This window comes from Astatotilapia calliptera, chromosome 9, assembly GCF_964374335.1.
Source record: "Astatotilapia calliptera chromosome 9, fAstCal68.1, whole genome shotgun sequence".
Lineage (NCBI taxonomy): Eukaryota > Metazoa > Chordata > Actinopteri > Cichliformes > Cichlidae > Astatotilapia > Astatotilapia calliptera.
The window spans coordinates 30,371,630-30,389,514 of record NC_137430.1 but is presented as its reverse complement, the minus strand read 5'-3'; the positions used below and the strand labels follow the sequence as shown (position 1 = coordinate 30,389,514).

Here is a 17,885-nt window from a genome sequence, read left to right as displayed (position 1 = left end):
CATCACATGGGAATACAGGTCGGAGATCGGCAGCGTTACAGAAAAACACGGAAAAAGTACACGACAATGGGAAAGTAGAAGAGGAAAAAGAGACCTCTACTCGTGCTGGGCTCCTATAGAGGACAGCATGAGAACAGGAAACAAAAAAACTCCTCTGCACAGAGAGCACATAAATGTCCACAGTACAACATTATGGAACACATGACAAGCCACAGGGTTGGGTAGAGGGTGAGGACTAATCCGAAGGAAACACAGCAGTCATCCTGCCCTGCGCTATTATTCCAGCGTGGACCCAGACCCGCCGTGTTCTCCAGGAGAGGACAAGCATCGAAGGCATTTGGAAAGGGAATGAGTGAGTGCTTATTAGTGTTAGTGTATGTGTGTCCAGAGTTCAGCTGAGACAGTGTCCTCTGCCCTATCAGGCTAAGTAAACAGTCTGCCAGCCAACCCAGGTGGCCTTGCATGGAGTGGGAAGAACAGTCAACACACAGTCGTTATCAGGGTGTTTTTGTTCGGCTCCAGCCTTGAGCCCACAGCTGGCGCCGAGGAGGTAGCCGCATTATGATGTTGATTTTTCTTTTATGCGAAAAGCTCAGGAGAATTTCAAAGCTGTTCTTTAACACTCCGACACTGGTCTCTCAATCTCCCGTTGGAGAGCCTCCCCATGATGGTATCAAACTTCCGTTCCGTGGTGTTGTCATTCTTTTGCTCAGATAGCCGATTCTGAGAACTCACAACTGCAGTGTGAGTGAGCTGTTCTGCGATGTGATCCAACTTTTGCTAGAAGGTGTCATTTTGAGCATGCCTCTCCTTGATGTAACCCAGTATACACTCGGAGGTGTTATTCTGAGTCTTCAGGGCAGCTGTAAGCGTCTCCAAGGTCTTAACCATGCTGCTTTCAATGAGCCCGTTCTAAGAAGTCGCTCCTAGCATATCTGCAATAGAGCGTTTTCAATGCATACTAAAAACCGTCCTGGGACTCACCTGAGTAGCTCACTAAAAAGTTATGTGCACCCCTGGTTAGAGTCTGACAGCTGCTGGTAAGAATGACCTGCAGTAACGCTCCTTCCTACACTGTGGGTGTAAAAGTACTGCTGAACGAGCTGCTCAGTGCTTGTACCGTCTCATGCAGAGGTGGGAGGTGTTCTATTTGACAGAAAAGAAGGTGGGAACAAATCCAGTACATTACAGACCTCTAAGGAAACTGTGGATTTGAGAATATTTACCATTGCTACAAGAATGACAGAAATGGATAAAAAGTTGTTTTGTGCCTGAAGATGTTGTCATGGTTAGATCCCAATGTAAAAACCTCGAAGGTCTTGGGTATTCTGAAAAATCATAACAACCTTTGCAGATAAGAAAGGTCTGGTACGTGTAGTTCGTCTTCACACAAAAACAAACGTGATTGAAAAACCTGTAACAAAAATTACTTTTGTTATGTGAAGCTACAAACTGATGAACTAGATTACTGGTAGAAGGATGTATGAATGAAACATGGTCTGCCCTCTTATGCATATTGTATGAATGTATCATGACTTATTATGGCTCCTTTAAGTTAAAAACCACTCCTGCATGTTTTAGTAATAAAATCTTTGATCAGTTTCATAAATTGTAACACTGCTCATTTTAAGTGTTTTTCATTTAGTGCAACAGCTGGATATTAAACTCATAATCAACATAAGCAGCTGTTTGTTTTCATTAGTGTGTTTTCACTATCTTGACAAAACAGAACATAAAAAACTTAATATAGCCATGAGATGTGATTTGAGAAGTATTTTGTATATTGTGTAGGAAAAGCTGCTCTGTACCGTAAACGCTGAGCATCAAAGTCTGTGTCCAGCCAGAGACGTCTACCTCAGATAAAACTGACATATTAGATATCAAATAACTGAAACTTTAATCCCAATGTAAAACAAAACAAGTGTGCGTATGGAGAGAAATAACAGAGTAACAGAGACTGATGAAACATTGCACAGACATACAGAATCCCATTTTTAAAATCAGTCACTCCTGTTAAAAGATGAGATATTATTAGAATACTTTCAAAAAGCTGAAAATGACCTTTACCTTGCAATAACACACCTTGGAAACTCCTATTGCAGCGGTCCCCAACCCCCGGGCCTCGGACCGGTACCGGTCCGTGAGTCGTTTGGTACCGGACTGCGAGAGTTGAGGCTCAGATCTGAAATGTATGGTTTTCAGGGTTTTTATCGGTTTTCAGCGTTATTTTGTTATCGTTTTTATCGTTTTTTCCTGGATCTTTTCACGTGTGTTATGAATAAATCTTATTTTTTTCGGTACCGGTACTAGTTTTATTTTGTTGTATTTATCCGCGACACCTTAAAGGCCGGTCCGTGAAAATATTGTCAGGCATTAACCGGTCCGTGGCACAAAAAAAGTTGGGGACCTCTGTCCTATTGTGATTAAGTGCTATATATAAAAGGAAATACATTAATAAAAAATCATCTAAAATCAACTAATCAAACTCAGCCAGCACAATAAAATGCACTTAAATTGATCAAAAACTGAATTGATAAATTCTTATTTAGAGATCTCTTCAGTTCAGTGATGGTGGATTATAATCTCTTTTCAAATCATTCAAAAAAGAGAAAACTGTAGAACATGTTATATTACACTATGAGAAGGTAACTGATCCAAAACCTCAGTAACATAAAAATGAAACTGGATCTTATTGATTTACTGCAAAAGGGCTCAAGAAGTGAAAGTTATCAGGCCTTATTCCAGTTTTTAAAAGAGAAAATAGTTGCTGGTCGACGTTCCAGTTCACACTCCACACCAGTTGGTGGCGGTAATTCACCATTTTGTTGTTTGACAACCACAAATACAATTTCTAAGAAGAAGAAGAAGAAGGGGCGGAGCAAAGTGAGGACGCTCCACGAGAGGAGGCGTTTGTAGAGAGAGCTGCTTTTTCATTCAAAGAGAATAAAGTAATACCAACGTTTGGATCGATATCTGCATCGATCTGCCCACCCTTGTCTCCTGGATCGTAGCTGAGATCAGCGTGAACCACGTGGGTCTCTGCTCCCTGATCTGTTTCCTGTGTTTGGAAAGAGTTGCAGCTTCATCACGGAGTTTCTCTCGGTTTGTGGGCTCATCTAAAGGTAAGCACCGAGCTAACTTTACTGTGAGTTCAGTTCATGTTGAGTTTAGCTCCTGAATGAGGTCTTCTGCTGCTCTCCTCGGTGTCTGTTCACAGTTTATTGTGAACACGTTGAGAGAAGAGTGAGAGAGTGTTTGGAGAAAAACACCAACTAATCATTAGCTCAGCATGCTGGGAGAAGTTGGAGCAGAAAAGTCTTTTCATTGTCCCTGCAGCTGTTTTTCTGCCTGCACCAAACCTCTACAGCCTCGTTTCTATTTGAAGTGATAACAGGAAATGGATGAGAGCGATCTGCTGCAGTATCAGGGTCACAATAAACTTTATTGTCCAGCTGCTGTGGATGAACACATGAGAGGAAGTGAACTCCTACAAAGTCTCATTTTAATGAGTGTGGCTGCTGTAAAGTGATGCACAGGAAGATGTTAACAAAAACTAATGAAACAGAGATGAAAGTAAACAGTGTTCATATTTGAAAGCACAGAGAATAAAATATATTGTGGTGGTTAATGTGCAGCTCTTGGTGATTTGGAGAAATCATGTTTTTAATCATGTTGTGGATTGAATTTTTATTTTATTTTATCTACAGAAGTTTTTCCCACTTGTGATTGTTCAAATTGATTTGTTGGGTTGACTTGAATCATGTGAAGGTTTAAAGCTGCACTTCCCCCAAAAAGAATAAAGTATAATCAAGAAAAATGTAAAAATGTCTTCCTGTGTCAAACACAGCTGCAGTGAAAGCAGGAAGGAAAGCACTGAAACCGCTGATCAAAGCTCATTAATCAAAGACTGCTGATCAATGGCAATGAGTACCATTCCCGCTGCAAGGGATCAGTGGTTGTTGATCAATGATCATGAGAATTTCCATATTAATGCTCAATAACTGACCTCCCAGCCCATTGTTCCTTCAGTGGTGCTCGTTTCAGTCATTATGCAAATGCACTGTTGAAGATTGAGGAAACCTGCAGTCGGCTGAGACTGAAGAAGTCACTTGGATGAGTCACGAAATGTTTCTCCCACAAAAAGCTACGTCCAGATGAACAGAATCAAAGTTTGGGGAATGGTGGAGTTTGGAGAGCGGCACCATGGGGGCTGGAGAGACTTGTGAAGTGGTGATCAGGTGTGGGCCTCTGTTATTATGAATGGTGGGGGTGGTGGGTGGAACTGGGGGGCTGAAGGAGTTAAAACTGTGGGGTGGGGGAGTAACAGGTCTGTCCCTGTTTGTGGAAACCACAGGAGGAGCTGTTCAGGCTGTTGCTGGGTGTGAATTGTTGATGGAGTCTTTAAACTTGTAGTTGCTGTTTTCCAGACTGAAGCAGAGTCGTTAGCTGAAAACTGGTTTTAGAGGTTCATTCAGGACACCTTCTCAGGCTCTTACAGCCTTACCTGTATCATAACAAAGTGTATAAACCCCAATCCACCTTTAACATGGTCCTTCTCCCAAACCTTCAAATAGGACTTTCTGGCCCTGTCATAGTAAAGGGCTGCTTAGAATATTAGAGCCAATGTCACAAAGTTCCTCCTGAAGTATAAGTGAGTGAGAGAGTTTCCTCACTTTGCAGCACAACACGTCTCACAAGATTTCTACAAGCAATCAGAGTGAAATTTGTACTTTGTGTTGTCAGATGAACATATGAGACACTTTGACTCTTCAGTGCAGTGTGGAGCCTAACAAAGATCTGTTTTGTGTCCCAGCTGATCAGCAGGAGGAGAAGAGTCTGACGGAGCAGCAGAGGAACATTTTCAGCCATCTGGACTCAGCTGAGTCACTACAGAGGAAACAATGAGCTCAACACAGGAGGTGAGGAAAATATCACAGTTTCACCAAATAATCAGTCACGTCTAAAACTCTCATCCTCCCAACCTGTTATATCACTGTGTTGTATATTATTGTGTATTTTTAAATTATGTTTACAAACACAAAGAAATCACAATCAATTATCCTTCTTTAATATTAGTAGTATTATTATCAATTCAATTCTCAATACAATGTTATTTATACAGTGCCAAATCACAACAATAGTTGCCTGAACGTGGTTTATATTGTAGGCAGACCCTACAATAATACATACAGAGGGGGGGGGGGGGGAATCCAACAATCATATGACCTCCTATGAGCAAGCACTTTGGCGACAGTGGGAAGGAAAAACTCCCTTTTAACAGGAAGGAACCTCCAGCAGAACCAGGCTCACTGAGCCTTCTTTTCTCAATTAACAGTGAAAAAGTACAGGCTCTGGAATGTAATCAGAGTAAGAAAGTAAAAGTAGCTCCTTGAAGAACTTTTTAACCACATGTTTTTATCCAAAGTTAACTGAACCTTGTGCTTTATTAATGTAATAATAAAATAAGATTAGTAAATGAAGTACAAACTATTTATTTTTAATAAAGGTTCTCTGTTTGAATCAGTTAAGTAGAAAATGAAGGAAAATAAAACATATGTGTATTTTCTGTTGCCTACATTGTAGAGGGTGACTTTGCCTCTAAACAGGAACATGAGCAGGGAGGAGGTTAAAGTGGGATTGAGCAGGTGGGAACCCTAAAATCAGCTGTAGTGGCTCAGCGTGGGGAAAAGAATCACAGCTCACAATAATTTCTGTTGAGAGCTCCAGTAGATTTTCTTAAAGTACAGGCTGTGATCAGCTGACCTGCTGCTCTCTGTGGATGTACACAACTGAATTCAACCAGATGTCAGCAGATGTTTCATGAGCTGTCCTGGCTGATTTCCATCCTCTACACTGACAGTACACTGTCTTTATATTAGACACTATACTGTTGGTATGAAGGTGGAACTCAGTGAATGAATGTCAGCATCATGAGCTTCAGTTTAAATGAATCTCTGCTACACTTGATGTAATCTAACTCTGACATGAGCACCACAGTCACTGTGCACCAGTCACGCACTGTCCTTTACTTTAAATCCATCACAGTTCAGCAAACGTATGGAACGCCAGGACTGCCATAATGAATTAATTAAACACACCATTAAATAATTAATTAAATGTGGCAATAATTAATTAAAATTGGAATTAATTAATTAAATAAATAGTTATGACACATGTAATTAATTATTTATGTATTTCACATTTTAATTAATTATTGACACATTTCATTAATTATTGACACATTTAATTAATTATTTAATGATATATTTATTTATTTCATTTTGGCAGTCCTGACGCCTGGCTCTCATCATGAAATAATTTTATCTGTCAGCCTCACCCATCAAACTCAGGGGGCGGGGTTAACGCTGATCGAGTCAAAACCATTGCATTGGCCTGGTGGCCATTGTTTCTAGCACACAACAACCGGCATGTGGAAGCTAACAGAACTGAACTTTGAAAAACCCTGTGTGTGTGTCACCAAATACCGTTTTGATATTTTTTTTAGCCGAGAATGTAGTGGTTTAATCTTCATGTGTCTGGTCGGTTTGTCAAGATACAGCCTCTTTGCAAAAGTGCTTCGATGATTTCGGAGATGTCTGCACAGTCTCACGGCAAAGCGTGGGATAGACCCGCTTGCCTCGCAAGCAATCCCACCGACAAAGCGCAGGCCCCGGTACACAGCTGTAGTAACCCCCGCTGACTTCTTTTACTGAGGTTATATTTATCGATGTTTTATTTCCTGATGTTCTTATGTGTCCTACGTGTTTCAGTCGCCAATTCTGAATTATAACTAACATTAAAAACATGTTTAAGGAGGAGAGAGAGCAAATAAATCTGTTTAACATCTGATCTTTGGGTTTTTGTTCAGTAATCAGCGTGACCTGTGTATAAACACATAAAAGAGATAACGTTGGTCCTATTAACATGTTTAGTTTTAAAGGACACCTTCCTGCCTTTAGTCTCATTCATGAGCAGTATTAGTTTTCTTCTAACATCCAGAAGTCTGCACGATGTGTTTCATAGTTTGTAACAAGCCTTTGACAGGTAAACATAACATGACCGAAAAAGCAAAAAAAAAAAAAAAAAAAAAAAAGAGAGAGAGAGTTGACATAAGAAGAGAAAATGCTCTCAATTATGGAGACAGGCAAATGGTTCATTTATGTTTGTGTGTTTATTCCTCCCTAAATATCGTCGCTGAAGTTTGCCATGCACGTCAGATTTTCCTGCGCATTTTTATACCTCTGCCAACAGAGAGAGAAAAAAAATCACATTCTAACAGACAGCTGGTGCTTAGAATACAGTTGAATAACTATTAAAAAACAGATGATATTTAGATGATAGTTCAGTCTAACACATGTGCCAGTGAACCATTAAACGTCTGTGAAACTATGCAGTTATGAAACGTAACTTTAACCTCAGCCAAACCGATTTGCTCAGTTGTAAATAAAACAGCGAAGTAAACGTGACCCGACAGACAGAACCTGAGTGAATGAAGTCCAGCGTTTAACCACTGAGAGCTAAAATTCAGCTGAGGTTTGAAAGCTGTGTGCCGGTGATTGGACATCAGCCGCTGATGAAGCTGTTCGCCTATAAAGTGCTCTGTAAGGAAACGAGCTCCAGCAGCTCTGCGCTCGGGGAAAACACTATATTTACTTATCTTGTGCAGAAAAATGCGCTGACATTGCGTTATATCGAGCACCGGCTGCCCAGTTAAACTGTGACTATCACCAGGTAACTAGGCGTGTTTCTTGAATTAGCAGCAGGTGTTAAACAGCTGACAGGTGAGGAGGAGGATGCATGCAGGTAAACTGAGGGTCTGTTGAGCTGATCGCTGGTTTCGTGAGAAAAATGTCAGCTCGTTCTTTATGTTACAGAAGCACAGAGACACAAGACCAGGCGGAAAGAGACGATCGTTCGTTGAAAATGAGAATCTGCGAATGCAACATGTGGAACACGGAGAGTGGAATATGTAAACAAACCGGTTAACGTAACCCCCTCGGTGCACTCTGCATGCTAACTGTTAGCAGAGCTAGTGAAATCTCTGAAAACATCTGAGCACTTTTGCAAACATGTTCTATGTTGACAACCTGACCAGACATACGGCGCGACATTCGCGGCTAAAACACTGTTAAAAGTGTAGCTGGTGACAGAAAAACGGGGCATTTTAAACTACACCACCACCACTGCTGCCTGTGATTTGATCTGCATTCTGGGATAACTGGCTGCCCCAAGTCTACACAAGCAATCGATTACCTATGTGATGGCCAAACCCGTGGCCACACTCTAAAGTCGGTAACTTTTGTATTTTCATTCTTCATTTGAACATAGTAATACATTTTAGTTTCCAATAACTTTATTGATTGGTTTGGATACATTTGTTCTATTTGTAAGCGCGCACATTTAGTTTACTTATGTATTCATACTACTTCATTTCTTTGCTTTCTGACTAACCTTTGTCTTTTTATTTCTTACCTGCCATCATCCCTGGGAGTTGCCGGACAAAAGATGGTAGCGAGGGTTTGAAACCATTAAATATGAAGGAAGATAATTGGACCACACCACCACTTCCTGCTGAAGGGGGGAATGTGTGTTTTCTTTACTTTAAAAACAAAGTATTTGTATTTAATTAAATATTTGAGTTTAGGGTTTAATGGGGTTTTTTGATTTTCTTCTTTAGTGTTTAGTTTATTAACAAACTAGATTGTACTGCTGTTTGTGATTTATGATTGTGTTTTGTTTGTTACCCCTCATGTGTCACAATGGTCTGATCAGCCATTATATATACCCTTGTATGTCATTTCATGTTTAGGTCAATTATGTACGTTTGGGCAGTCATTTGGTTTGTTAAGGTTGCAGTCGTTGCATGAGTTCAGTTTTGTTTCTTTGACCTCTTTTATGAGCTCAACATTTATTAGTCTTGTAAATATAATTTTTGGGGGTTAAATAAATGGAAACTATATTTTTCTAATAATTCCTGGGCTCCTCCTGTTCTTCAACGCGGTCCATCACAATCTAGGATCGACCTGTTTTGACTTACTTTGCACGGCAACCAATCAAATGTTAGAGAAGCTGCATGGGCAGCGTTAACCCCGCCCCCTGAGTTTGATGGGTGAGGCTGACAGATAAAATTATTTCATGATGAGAGCCAGGCGCCAGGACTGCCAAAATGAAATAAATAAATATATCATTAAATAATTAATTAAATGTGTCAATAATTAATTAATTACATGTGTCATAACTATTTATTTAATTAATTAATTCCAATTTTAATTAATTATTGCCACATTTAATTAATTATTTAATGGTGTATTTAATTAATTCATTATGGCAGTCCTGGCGTTCCATACAAACGAACCTGTTTATCCTGCACTAACCTGCAGAGGATCTTCATGCAGTCTTTAAATAACACAGTTAGTCTGCCTCAGATTGTTTTGCAGCATCTTTCACTATCTGAAAAAACACAATGTCACACGTACAGACCCAATATCTGATTTCAACACATGAGGACTTACATGTAAACTTTAATCTCCAGTTGATCAAATCCCACTGAGCAGTCCTTCCCTTTAAATCTAACCTCTCTTCTTCCTCTCCTGTCCTGTGTGTCTTATCTTTCTCCATCTCTGAGTGAAGTTAGCTCTCTTTCTTTTCTCTCCCTGTGATGTACAGCAGCTGGACCTTTAGCCAGCAACACACTGTGAGACAAACTGTACACAAACAGTTTGTGTGTTTGCTGATGTTTGTTGATAGAAACGCTGCATTTGAAATTACCTGTTTGTTCAGGTGCTGTGCAAAAAAGAAAGAAGAACAACGTCTCACTTTAACTCCTGACTATGACTCAGTTTTGCCTCTTTCATCTCTTTTTATGTTTCAAACCCTGGTGATTAGTACACGATCAGGATTGTCTTTCATGTGTTACTGTTTAGGTTCATATTGGTTTGATGTTTGATGCCTGCAGTGATGAAATAACTCTCCTTAAATTCCTCAGACCAAAAGTAACTCATCTGTTTTTTAAATGTAAGGAGTAAAAGTAAAAACCCTCAGGTTACAAACAGATATTTTACTTCATTAATCCAAAATAGTAACTGTTACATTGAGTTTATTATCATTGAAGAAATTAGAAATTTATGGAAATATATAAAAGGAAACAAAGAATAAATGAATCCACAGTAACCCTGTGATGAATATGATTAAATATTTTAATTGTTTGACAGCACTCATATATATTATATATTAATGTATACTTACATATTAGTAAATAGGCTTTTTAAAAAGTTGTATTTCACAGGAGAGAACCTGTGTTAAAAGATTGACGCAAATATTCTTTATTTATTTCATTATATTGCATGAATGTCTGTTACATGCTTAACTATAAAGTTCAAAAAGTGTAATTGCATTCTGGCATATTGATCAATGATTGCAATTAAATACAGAAAATTGAGCGATTTATTAGATTATCTATTAGGTTATTATTTTTAATCTATTGACAGCACTACTTGTATCAATAAAAGAGCTGCAGCTTTCACTGACAGCACATCATGTGGTACTTTAACCTTTGTACTGTTTTCATCAATTAATTTTGCAGTTAACATGTGAACATGTTGGATGATCTGTCTGCTGTCACTGGGTGGTGCTGAGGTCTGAATCTGAGGGCAGCTCCTGGAATCACAAAGACAACAGAACCATCACAAACTGAAAAATAAAGTTTATCCCTCAAATCTGAAATAAAGCTGATCCTCTCTGTCCTCACACACTCGGGATCTGAAGTTCTTCTCTTACATATTTTCCTTTCTACAGCTCTGCTGACAGCTGACATATGAGCTGTTTATTAGATAAGGACAAAGCCTTATATACTAACAGATTTTGCAATATGTTTACCTTTGAGTTGTAGGTGCTATGTAAATTGATAAAAATGAGATGGAGCAGGTTTCAGTCCTTGTTCAGTCTGCTGCTGCATTGTGGTCACCAACATACGCAGGCATTATAACTGGTGTTTCAGCGGTTGCCTGGGTATTGGACAAGAAATATTAAAGCTTCAAATTATTTCTCTCAGAGCATGTAAGCTGTACAGAGTAATGTCCATGTAACTGTGAACAATAACTTATTAAGAATTATCCAGACTGTTTCTTTTAACCAGAATATTTGAAACAAACTTTATTTTAACGTAAGCTACCAAACAGCTGTAGCTGGTTTCATGCATAAATATTGGGCTTTACTATTTTAATCTATAGTTAATGATTGAAAAGTTATCTGAGCAGATTTCTTTATTTTTTGTCTGACCCCTCTCTGCTAACATAGAGGAGGCGGGGCTTATGATCTAGCCAGACACTAGTGAGCGATAGAGACAACGTTTTCTACAGTCATTGGTTTGAACAGTCATGAATTATTTTTAACAGCAGGTTGGATGTAATGTGTTAGAACTACCAGCAGGTGGGGATAAGAGACCTTTAAGGTGTTTGGTGCCACGCTCCACCTTCAGGTTTAAAACTAGTGTTAATGGAGGGAGTTTGAAGGTTGAGTTTGTTCCACGACTGCATTTCACTCACTGCCTCTGTTTGTATCTCTGTCACTGCAGGACCAACATGGAGCGAGAAGTCAGCGCTCTCAGGAGGCCGACAAACCTCACAGAAGAAAGAGAGAGAAAAAACACACCTGTGACAAATGTGGGAAGGAGTTTGCTAGGAAGTCTACACTAAAACAGCATCAGGTCATCCACACTGGAGAGAGACCGTTCAGCTGTGACTTGTGTGGAAAGTCTTTTTCCTGGAAGCGTTCCCTAAAACAACACCAACTCATCCACAGTGGAGTTAAAGCACACAGCTGTGATCAGTGTGGCAGAGCTTTTACTCACAGTAGCAGCTTACAGAAGCATCTAGTTACCCACTCTGGAATTAAGGCATACAGCTGTGACATCTGTGGCAAAACTTTCAGCCAGATACGGAATCGAAATAGACACGTACGCATTCACACCGGACATGATGTGTACAGCTGTGAACAGTGTGGCAAACAGTTTATAACACATACAAAGTTACAACAACACATGTTTACCCACACTGAGGAGAGACCTTATAAATGTGACCTGTGTGAGAAGACTTTTAAATCTCCACATGACCTGAGACGACACCAACAGATCCACACCAGAAAGAGACTCTACAAGTGCAGTTACTGTGAGGTATGTATTTATATTGTTATCTTGTCATTTTAGCCTGACTGTTTGGAACAACTCTGCTCATTAAACTGTGTTAGCATGTTAGAAATTCTACTGCATGGAAAAGCAGCTCTGAGTGATTATTCAGATTTTCATTTCAGTTATGATTTTAGTATTACTGTAGTATTATGGTGGTAGTATTGTAGTTATTGCAGCCCAGTAAACTGTTAACTGAAACAGTAAAATGTAATTGGACGTCTGCAGAGATGCTCTTTATTTCAGGCGACGTTCAGGATAAAAATGTTGAAGGACTGACTTACACTGTCTTTGTGTCTTTGTTTAGAAGCAGAGCGACACAGATGGATCCAGTTCTCAACCCTGTCATCAATGTGGGAAAGGGTTTCATTGTGACCTTTGTGGAAAAACTTTCAGTCAACGATGCGCCCTAAAAAGACATCAACGTAGACACACTGGAGAAGAACTGAAAAACTGCAAAGAATGTGGGAGAAGCTTCCCTACATCACATCACTTAAAAGAACATGAACTGATTCACAGTGGGGTTAAAAAGCACGTCTGTGATCAGTGTGGGTCATCTTTCATTACTGCAGGTCAGCTTAAAAAACACAAACGTGTCCACACAGGAGAGAAACCATACAAGTGCAGACACTGTGACAAAAGCTTCACACATTCAGGTAATCGTAACATTCATGAACATACACACATGGAAGGAAACTACAGCTGTGACCAGTGTGACAAGAGCTTCAGGAATCTCAGTTCATACTCCGAACACAAACGATCCCACGTTACTAATAAACTGTTTCACTGTTACCAATGTGCCAAAACATTCAATTCATTATCTGCTCTGTGCAAACATCAACGTGATCACTCAGGGCTGAAATCACTCCCATCACAGGATCACAGTAACTCTGAAGAGACAGAAAGATCCTTTTGTAGTTTGAGGGTCAAACTTAAAATCCTTGAGATCGGGCTCCACAGAGTTCAGATGTAAAAATCTGATGAGACAGCTGTGAACAAAAATGTTCCTCTAGTAACATTTTAACCCTCAGGGGTCACCGGCATGTCAAAATCACATGACCAATTTAAAAGCAACAAGATGCAGTAACCCAGAGTCTCCATTTCAACTGGAGTCGAAAGTGTGGACTTCAAACTATGTACCAGTGTCCGGCAGCCTCGCCTCTGTCAGTGCGCCCCAGGGTGGCTGTGGCTGCAATGTAGCTTGCCATCACCAGTGTGTGAATGTGTGTGTGAATGGGTGGATGACTGGATATGTAAAGCGCTTTGGGGTCCTTAGGGACTAGAAAGGCGCTATATAAATACAGGCCATTTACCATTACCAGTTTTTAAATTGTGTTGACAGGCCATGTAAAACCAGATTTATGTTTAAAAAAAAATACACGCAATTTAAAAAAAAAAAAAAAGAAATAAAACAGCATTGTATTTAGAGCACGAAGAAAGGGTATAAGCGGCATGTTCTAAGGAAGGCACTAGCAAACACTCTCCGCTTGCAGGCAAAGAAATGAATAAATAAAAAGAACACCCCTTCCCTATTTGTGTTAAAGTGAACCACGTCAATCAATAAAAAACTATATGGCAACATGTGGCATTTGGTTGTTTAGGAAGATGGGGAAGTTTTAGGAGTGACGCCAGCAGTCACTGTCAGAAGAATGAGGCAACTGCTGAATGCAAAAAAGCCATCAATGACAGTGTTGTGGACTTTTTATGACATATTAGAGCTGGGCGATATAAGATTTTTTTCATATCACGATATGTTTTTTTCATTTCAGGCGATAACGATATCTATCACGATATAAGCCAAATAACTAATTTGTAAGATTTAAATTTGCTGTTGCTCACAAGTAAAATGAAATAATCAGCAGCTTGTTTTTATTTAAATATTTATTTCCCATAATAAGTTCAACAGGGTAGATGTACTTAAGGAACATGAGACGTTTTCAGATAAATAAAGGCAAATATTGCAAACTACACAAAAGGCAGCCGCTAAAGCGTTTAAGTTTCAAAATAGAACAAACGAAACAGACTAAATTGTCAATTCCACTTAGAAACAAAATATTAATTCTAAAAATAAATCTTAGTTTGTTTTACAGAAGAACAGACAAAACTGACTAACTTTTGTCAATATCAAATAAACTGAGAACTAAAAGGAAATTCTCTATCTCTCCTTGTTGTATAGCTTAGCTTTTCAAACAGTTTTAACAGTTACTTTAGTCTGACAAAAGCCGAATGACGAATTAGCGCTTCCAGTCAGAGACTGAGGCTACGTCCACACGTACACGGGTATTTTTGAAAACGGAGATTTTCCGTTTTCGTTTTAAAAAATAATCCCGTCCACACATAAAGGGAGAAATGAAGGAAAACGCTGCTATGAACATGCCAAAGCAGCAGGTGGAGCTAGATTCCTAACCGTGCAGAAATGTTGGCCAATCAGAAGTCTAGAAGCCTTGGTGGGAAAAAGTAAACAAAGCTGGGGCATAGAAGCAGAACCGAGTCGTATGTGTGGACGGACAGTAACTGTGTGTATATGTAAGCATTTAAACACTGCAGAGAGTAGAATTAACAGTAACAGTATTGTAGAAATTCACAATAACGTGGCGCACAGTGTGACGTCAAAAAATGCGCACACCTTTCACGCTGCGTTTTCTCCGTTTTTCTAGTCCAACACGTAAATGCAAAAACGGAGTTTTTAAAAATCTTCGTTTTCAGTGACCAAAAACGCCGTTTACGTGTGGACGAAAGGTGCAAACGCATAGAAAAATCTGCGTTTTCAAAAATACCCGGGTACGTGTGGACGTAGTGCATGCACCAGTTTATTGTATTTCCAGACTTGCTTTCGGCACAATTTACAGTGCACGCTACTCTGTTTTTTGTCAGACTTGAAATAGCCGAAATACCTTCACACTACGGAACTTCTATGGCTCTTCCGTTCGACAATCTCTCCGGCATTGGAACCATCATCTGTTTTCTCTTCGGTCACGCTCGGTTGATTTTTGTAGTCGGCACACTTATTTCCTCCATTACCCGGGCGGTACGGTGGCTGGCTGCTTCCCAAACAAATACACATGTGCGGCTTGGCACTTGTGCTGTACGTAACAAGTCACGTGACGTGACGCTGCGGCTGTGATTGGTTCGGCTCTGCGCTACTTAATTTGGATTGGCTGTTTGTTTTTTGTTTTTTTTGTTTTTTTTTAAGAGGACAAGAGCGGCGAGGTCTATCGCGATAGTTTAATTTTTCTATCGAGAAAAAGTTATATCGCAATACATATCGTTATCGTTCTATCGCCCAGCTCTATCATATCACATTAGTTATAGTAATATCACTTTCTCACTTTACTATAGTAAGAGCACTCCTGTCACTAGTTTACATGCATGTGGAAAGTTAACACAGTGAGGCCAATGTAATGGGAGACATTAAACAGATAGTGAGACTCCTTCTGCTTATCAGGGATGTAAATTCTTAGGTGAAGGCTAAGCAGAAAACAAGGTCATAATTCTCTCTGTGAGGAGGAGGTATAGCCCCCCCGTGAGAGGGGCCAACATGTAAGAGTTTGTGGAATGTTCTTTGTCTGTGTGTCTGTATATAAGATGTAAGGACGGTGGCCACAATTCAGAGGTGGTCCTGATGTTTCACTGGGATGCTCTCTCCACATTGCAATGTGTTTATTAAACCCACTTCAAATCAAGCTCACTGGGTGTGTTGAAGGTTATTGTTAAATTTTCCACAACAAACAATTCAGGGAACTGACATGTACATCCTCTACCTAATCACCCAAAACCTCGGCTGATTGTGACCCACACCCGTTTTCACACCTTGGCTCATGTGATTAGGTAGAGGATCATCAGGGGGTCCTTTTGACACTCTTTGGGATGCTGTGCAAGACATAAAGCTAAAATACAAAGGTTTGGACACCGTTTTGCATGTTTCCCTACTGTAGGGGTCTCTGCAAGCATACAGAGCTCTGAGAGGGTACAAGTTGACAACTTTGGAATTCTACTAGAAACAGTCGATCATATTTGTTGTCAAAGCTGAATTCAGGGCAAACTACGCTAAATTAGCGTTTTTAGCTAACAGCTACAATAAGCATAAAAGTTACCTTACGGCTATCATTTGTTAACATGACGCTTGTTCTTATACATGTAATACATTTATTACCAACCTGAGAGTTTATCCGCTGGTCATTCGACATGACGAATGACTTCTGAAGTCTTAATTCAGCTCAAGATGCTGTAGATTCCCGTCAGTAACACTTTCGGTCCGCTAGTAAAACGTTGTTCTATTAATCTGCGCTTGAACCGGAACCGGATGTAAGTTCCAAAAAACTGAATTTTGGAACTGAAATTGAATTGTAGAACTGAAACTGAATGGTGAGAAACGAAACTGAAATTATTCGAGAGCTGAATTTTTAAAGGATAAAATGCAGTTTCAAAGCAAATCAATTCATTTTCAAAATATAAAATGCAATTTCAATTTAGTGATGATCATTTTCAAACCATAAATTCAATTTCAAATTAGACTAATTCAAATTCAGTTTTCAAAAGCATTTATTCAAGTTACAATTCAGATTCAATCTGAGGAATTCAAATTCAAATTTAACTTATTCAAATTCAGTTTCTGATGGCACAGATTTCTGCCCATAGGCCCTGGCCACATAACCTCAGAGACCTGCTGGGATGATAAGGAAGAAGATCAAATTCAAATTTTATTTGTCACATACACAGTCGTACGCAGTACAATATGCAGTGAAATGCTTAGACAACTGCTCATGACCTAAAGAAAAAAAGACTATGAATAGGATAGGAAATAAATATGAAAATTAAAATGAAGGGTAAATTTAACTAGTAAGGAATAAAATATATAAAAATTGAAACCCAAAATCCTACAGGGAGCACACTTAATTCAAACTGAAAGTCCTGTAAATATTCAGGAAATTTATGTTAAATTACACTTAAAATCTAAATTTACATGTGATATTATGTAAAATTAACACTGAATTGTAATTTTAAAGCAGAAAGTGCTACTGCTGTAAGTAAGCCTAACAGCTTCCAGATCACTTATAGTTCTGGAAAGATGGCAGAAGGGCATCACTGCTCATTTCTACAATCTCTCAAATGTTGGAATACAAGCCTTTGTCCCATAAAAATGTTTACTAAAACCTACAAATGAAGAGTTATCCTGGAAAAATAGGGCGCACACTAGTTACCTCAACAATTGCAAGACAGCCTTGTCCCAGATGGTCATATGAAAAAAAAGGATGCCATTAGGACTTAATCACCATTTTATCTGAAAAGTTATATATAGCCTAACTGGCATCTAAAAAGTAAAAAAAAAAAAATGTAGATAAAATGTTGGTTTTGATGAAAAAGGCTGGTGCTAATTTAAAGAGTCAAGTCGGTAAAAGTAGATAAATGTTTTAATAAATATACATTTTACAGCATTTTGTGAACATACACAAAAGTGGCCATTTTTGGCAACAAACAAGCTGAGAGAGAGTTTTATATTTTTTTCCTCTCCATGAACAAAAATAATAGTGCATGATAATGTTGATGTTAATCAATTAGATGTGCCAGACTCTACTATTAATAATACAGCAGTCCCTCGTTTATCGCGGGAGTGACTTTCTAAAAATAACCCGTGATAGGTGAAAGCTGCGAAGTAGCACACTGTATTTTTTTACTATTATTATAGATGTTTTAAGACTGTAAA

General features: G+C 39.1%; 2 protein-coding genes across 5 annotated transcripts in view; both read left to right on the top strand.

Annotated features, from left to right (window-relative positions):
• Positions 1-17,885, top strand: part of LOC113028823 (uncharacterized) — a 270,569-nt gene that overhangs the window by 207,518 nt on the left and 45,166 nt on the right. The gene's annotated exons all lie outside the window — the stretch shown is intronic.
• LOC145431171 (uncharacterized) overlaps positions 4,317-17,885 on the top strand; it is a 32,467-nt gene continuing 18,898 nt past the window's right edge. For both annotated transcript variants that reach the window (XM_080306666.1, XM_080306665.1), the window contains exons 1-2: positions 4,317-4,919; positions 11,573-12,169. In XM_080306666.1, coding sequence (XP_080162792.1) covers positions 4,902-4,919; positions 11,573-12,169 — 615 coding nt within the window. In that variant the 5' untranslated portion in view covers positions 4,317-4,901. The remainder of the gene's footprint in view (positions 4,920-11,572; positions 12,170-17,885) is intronic.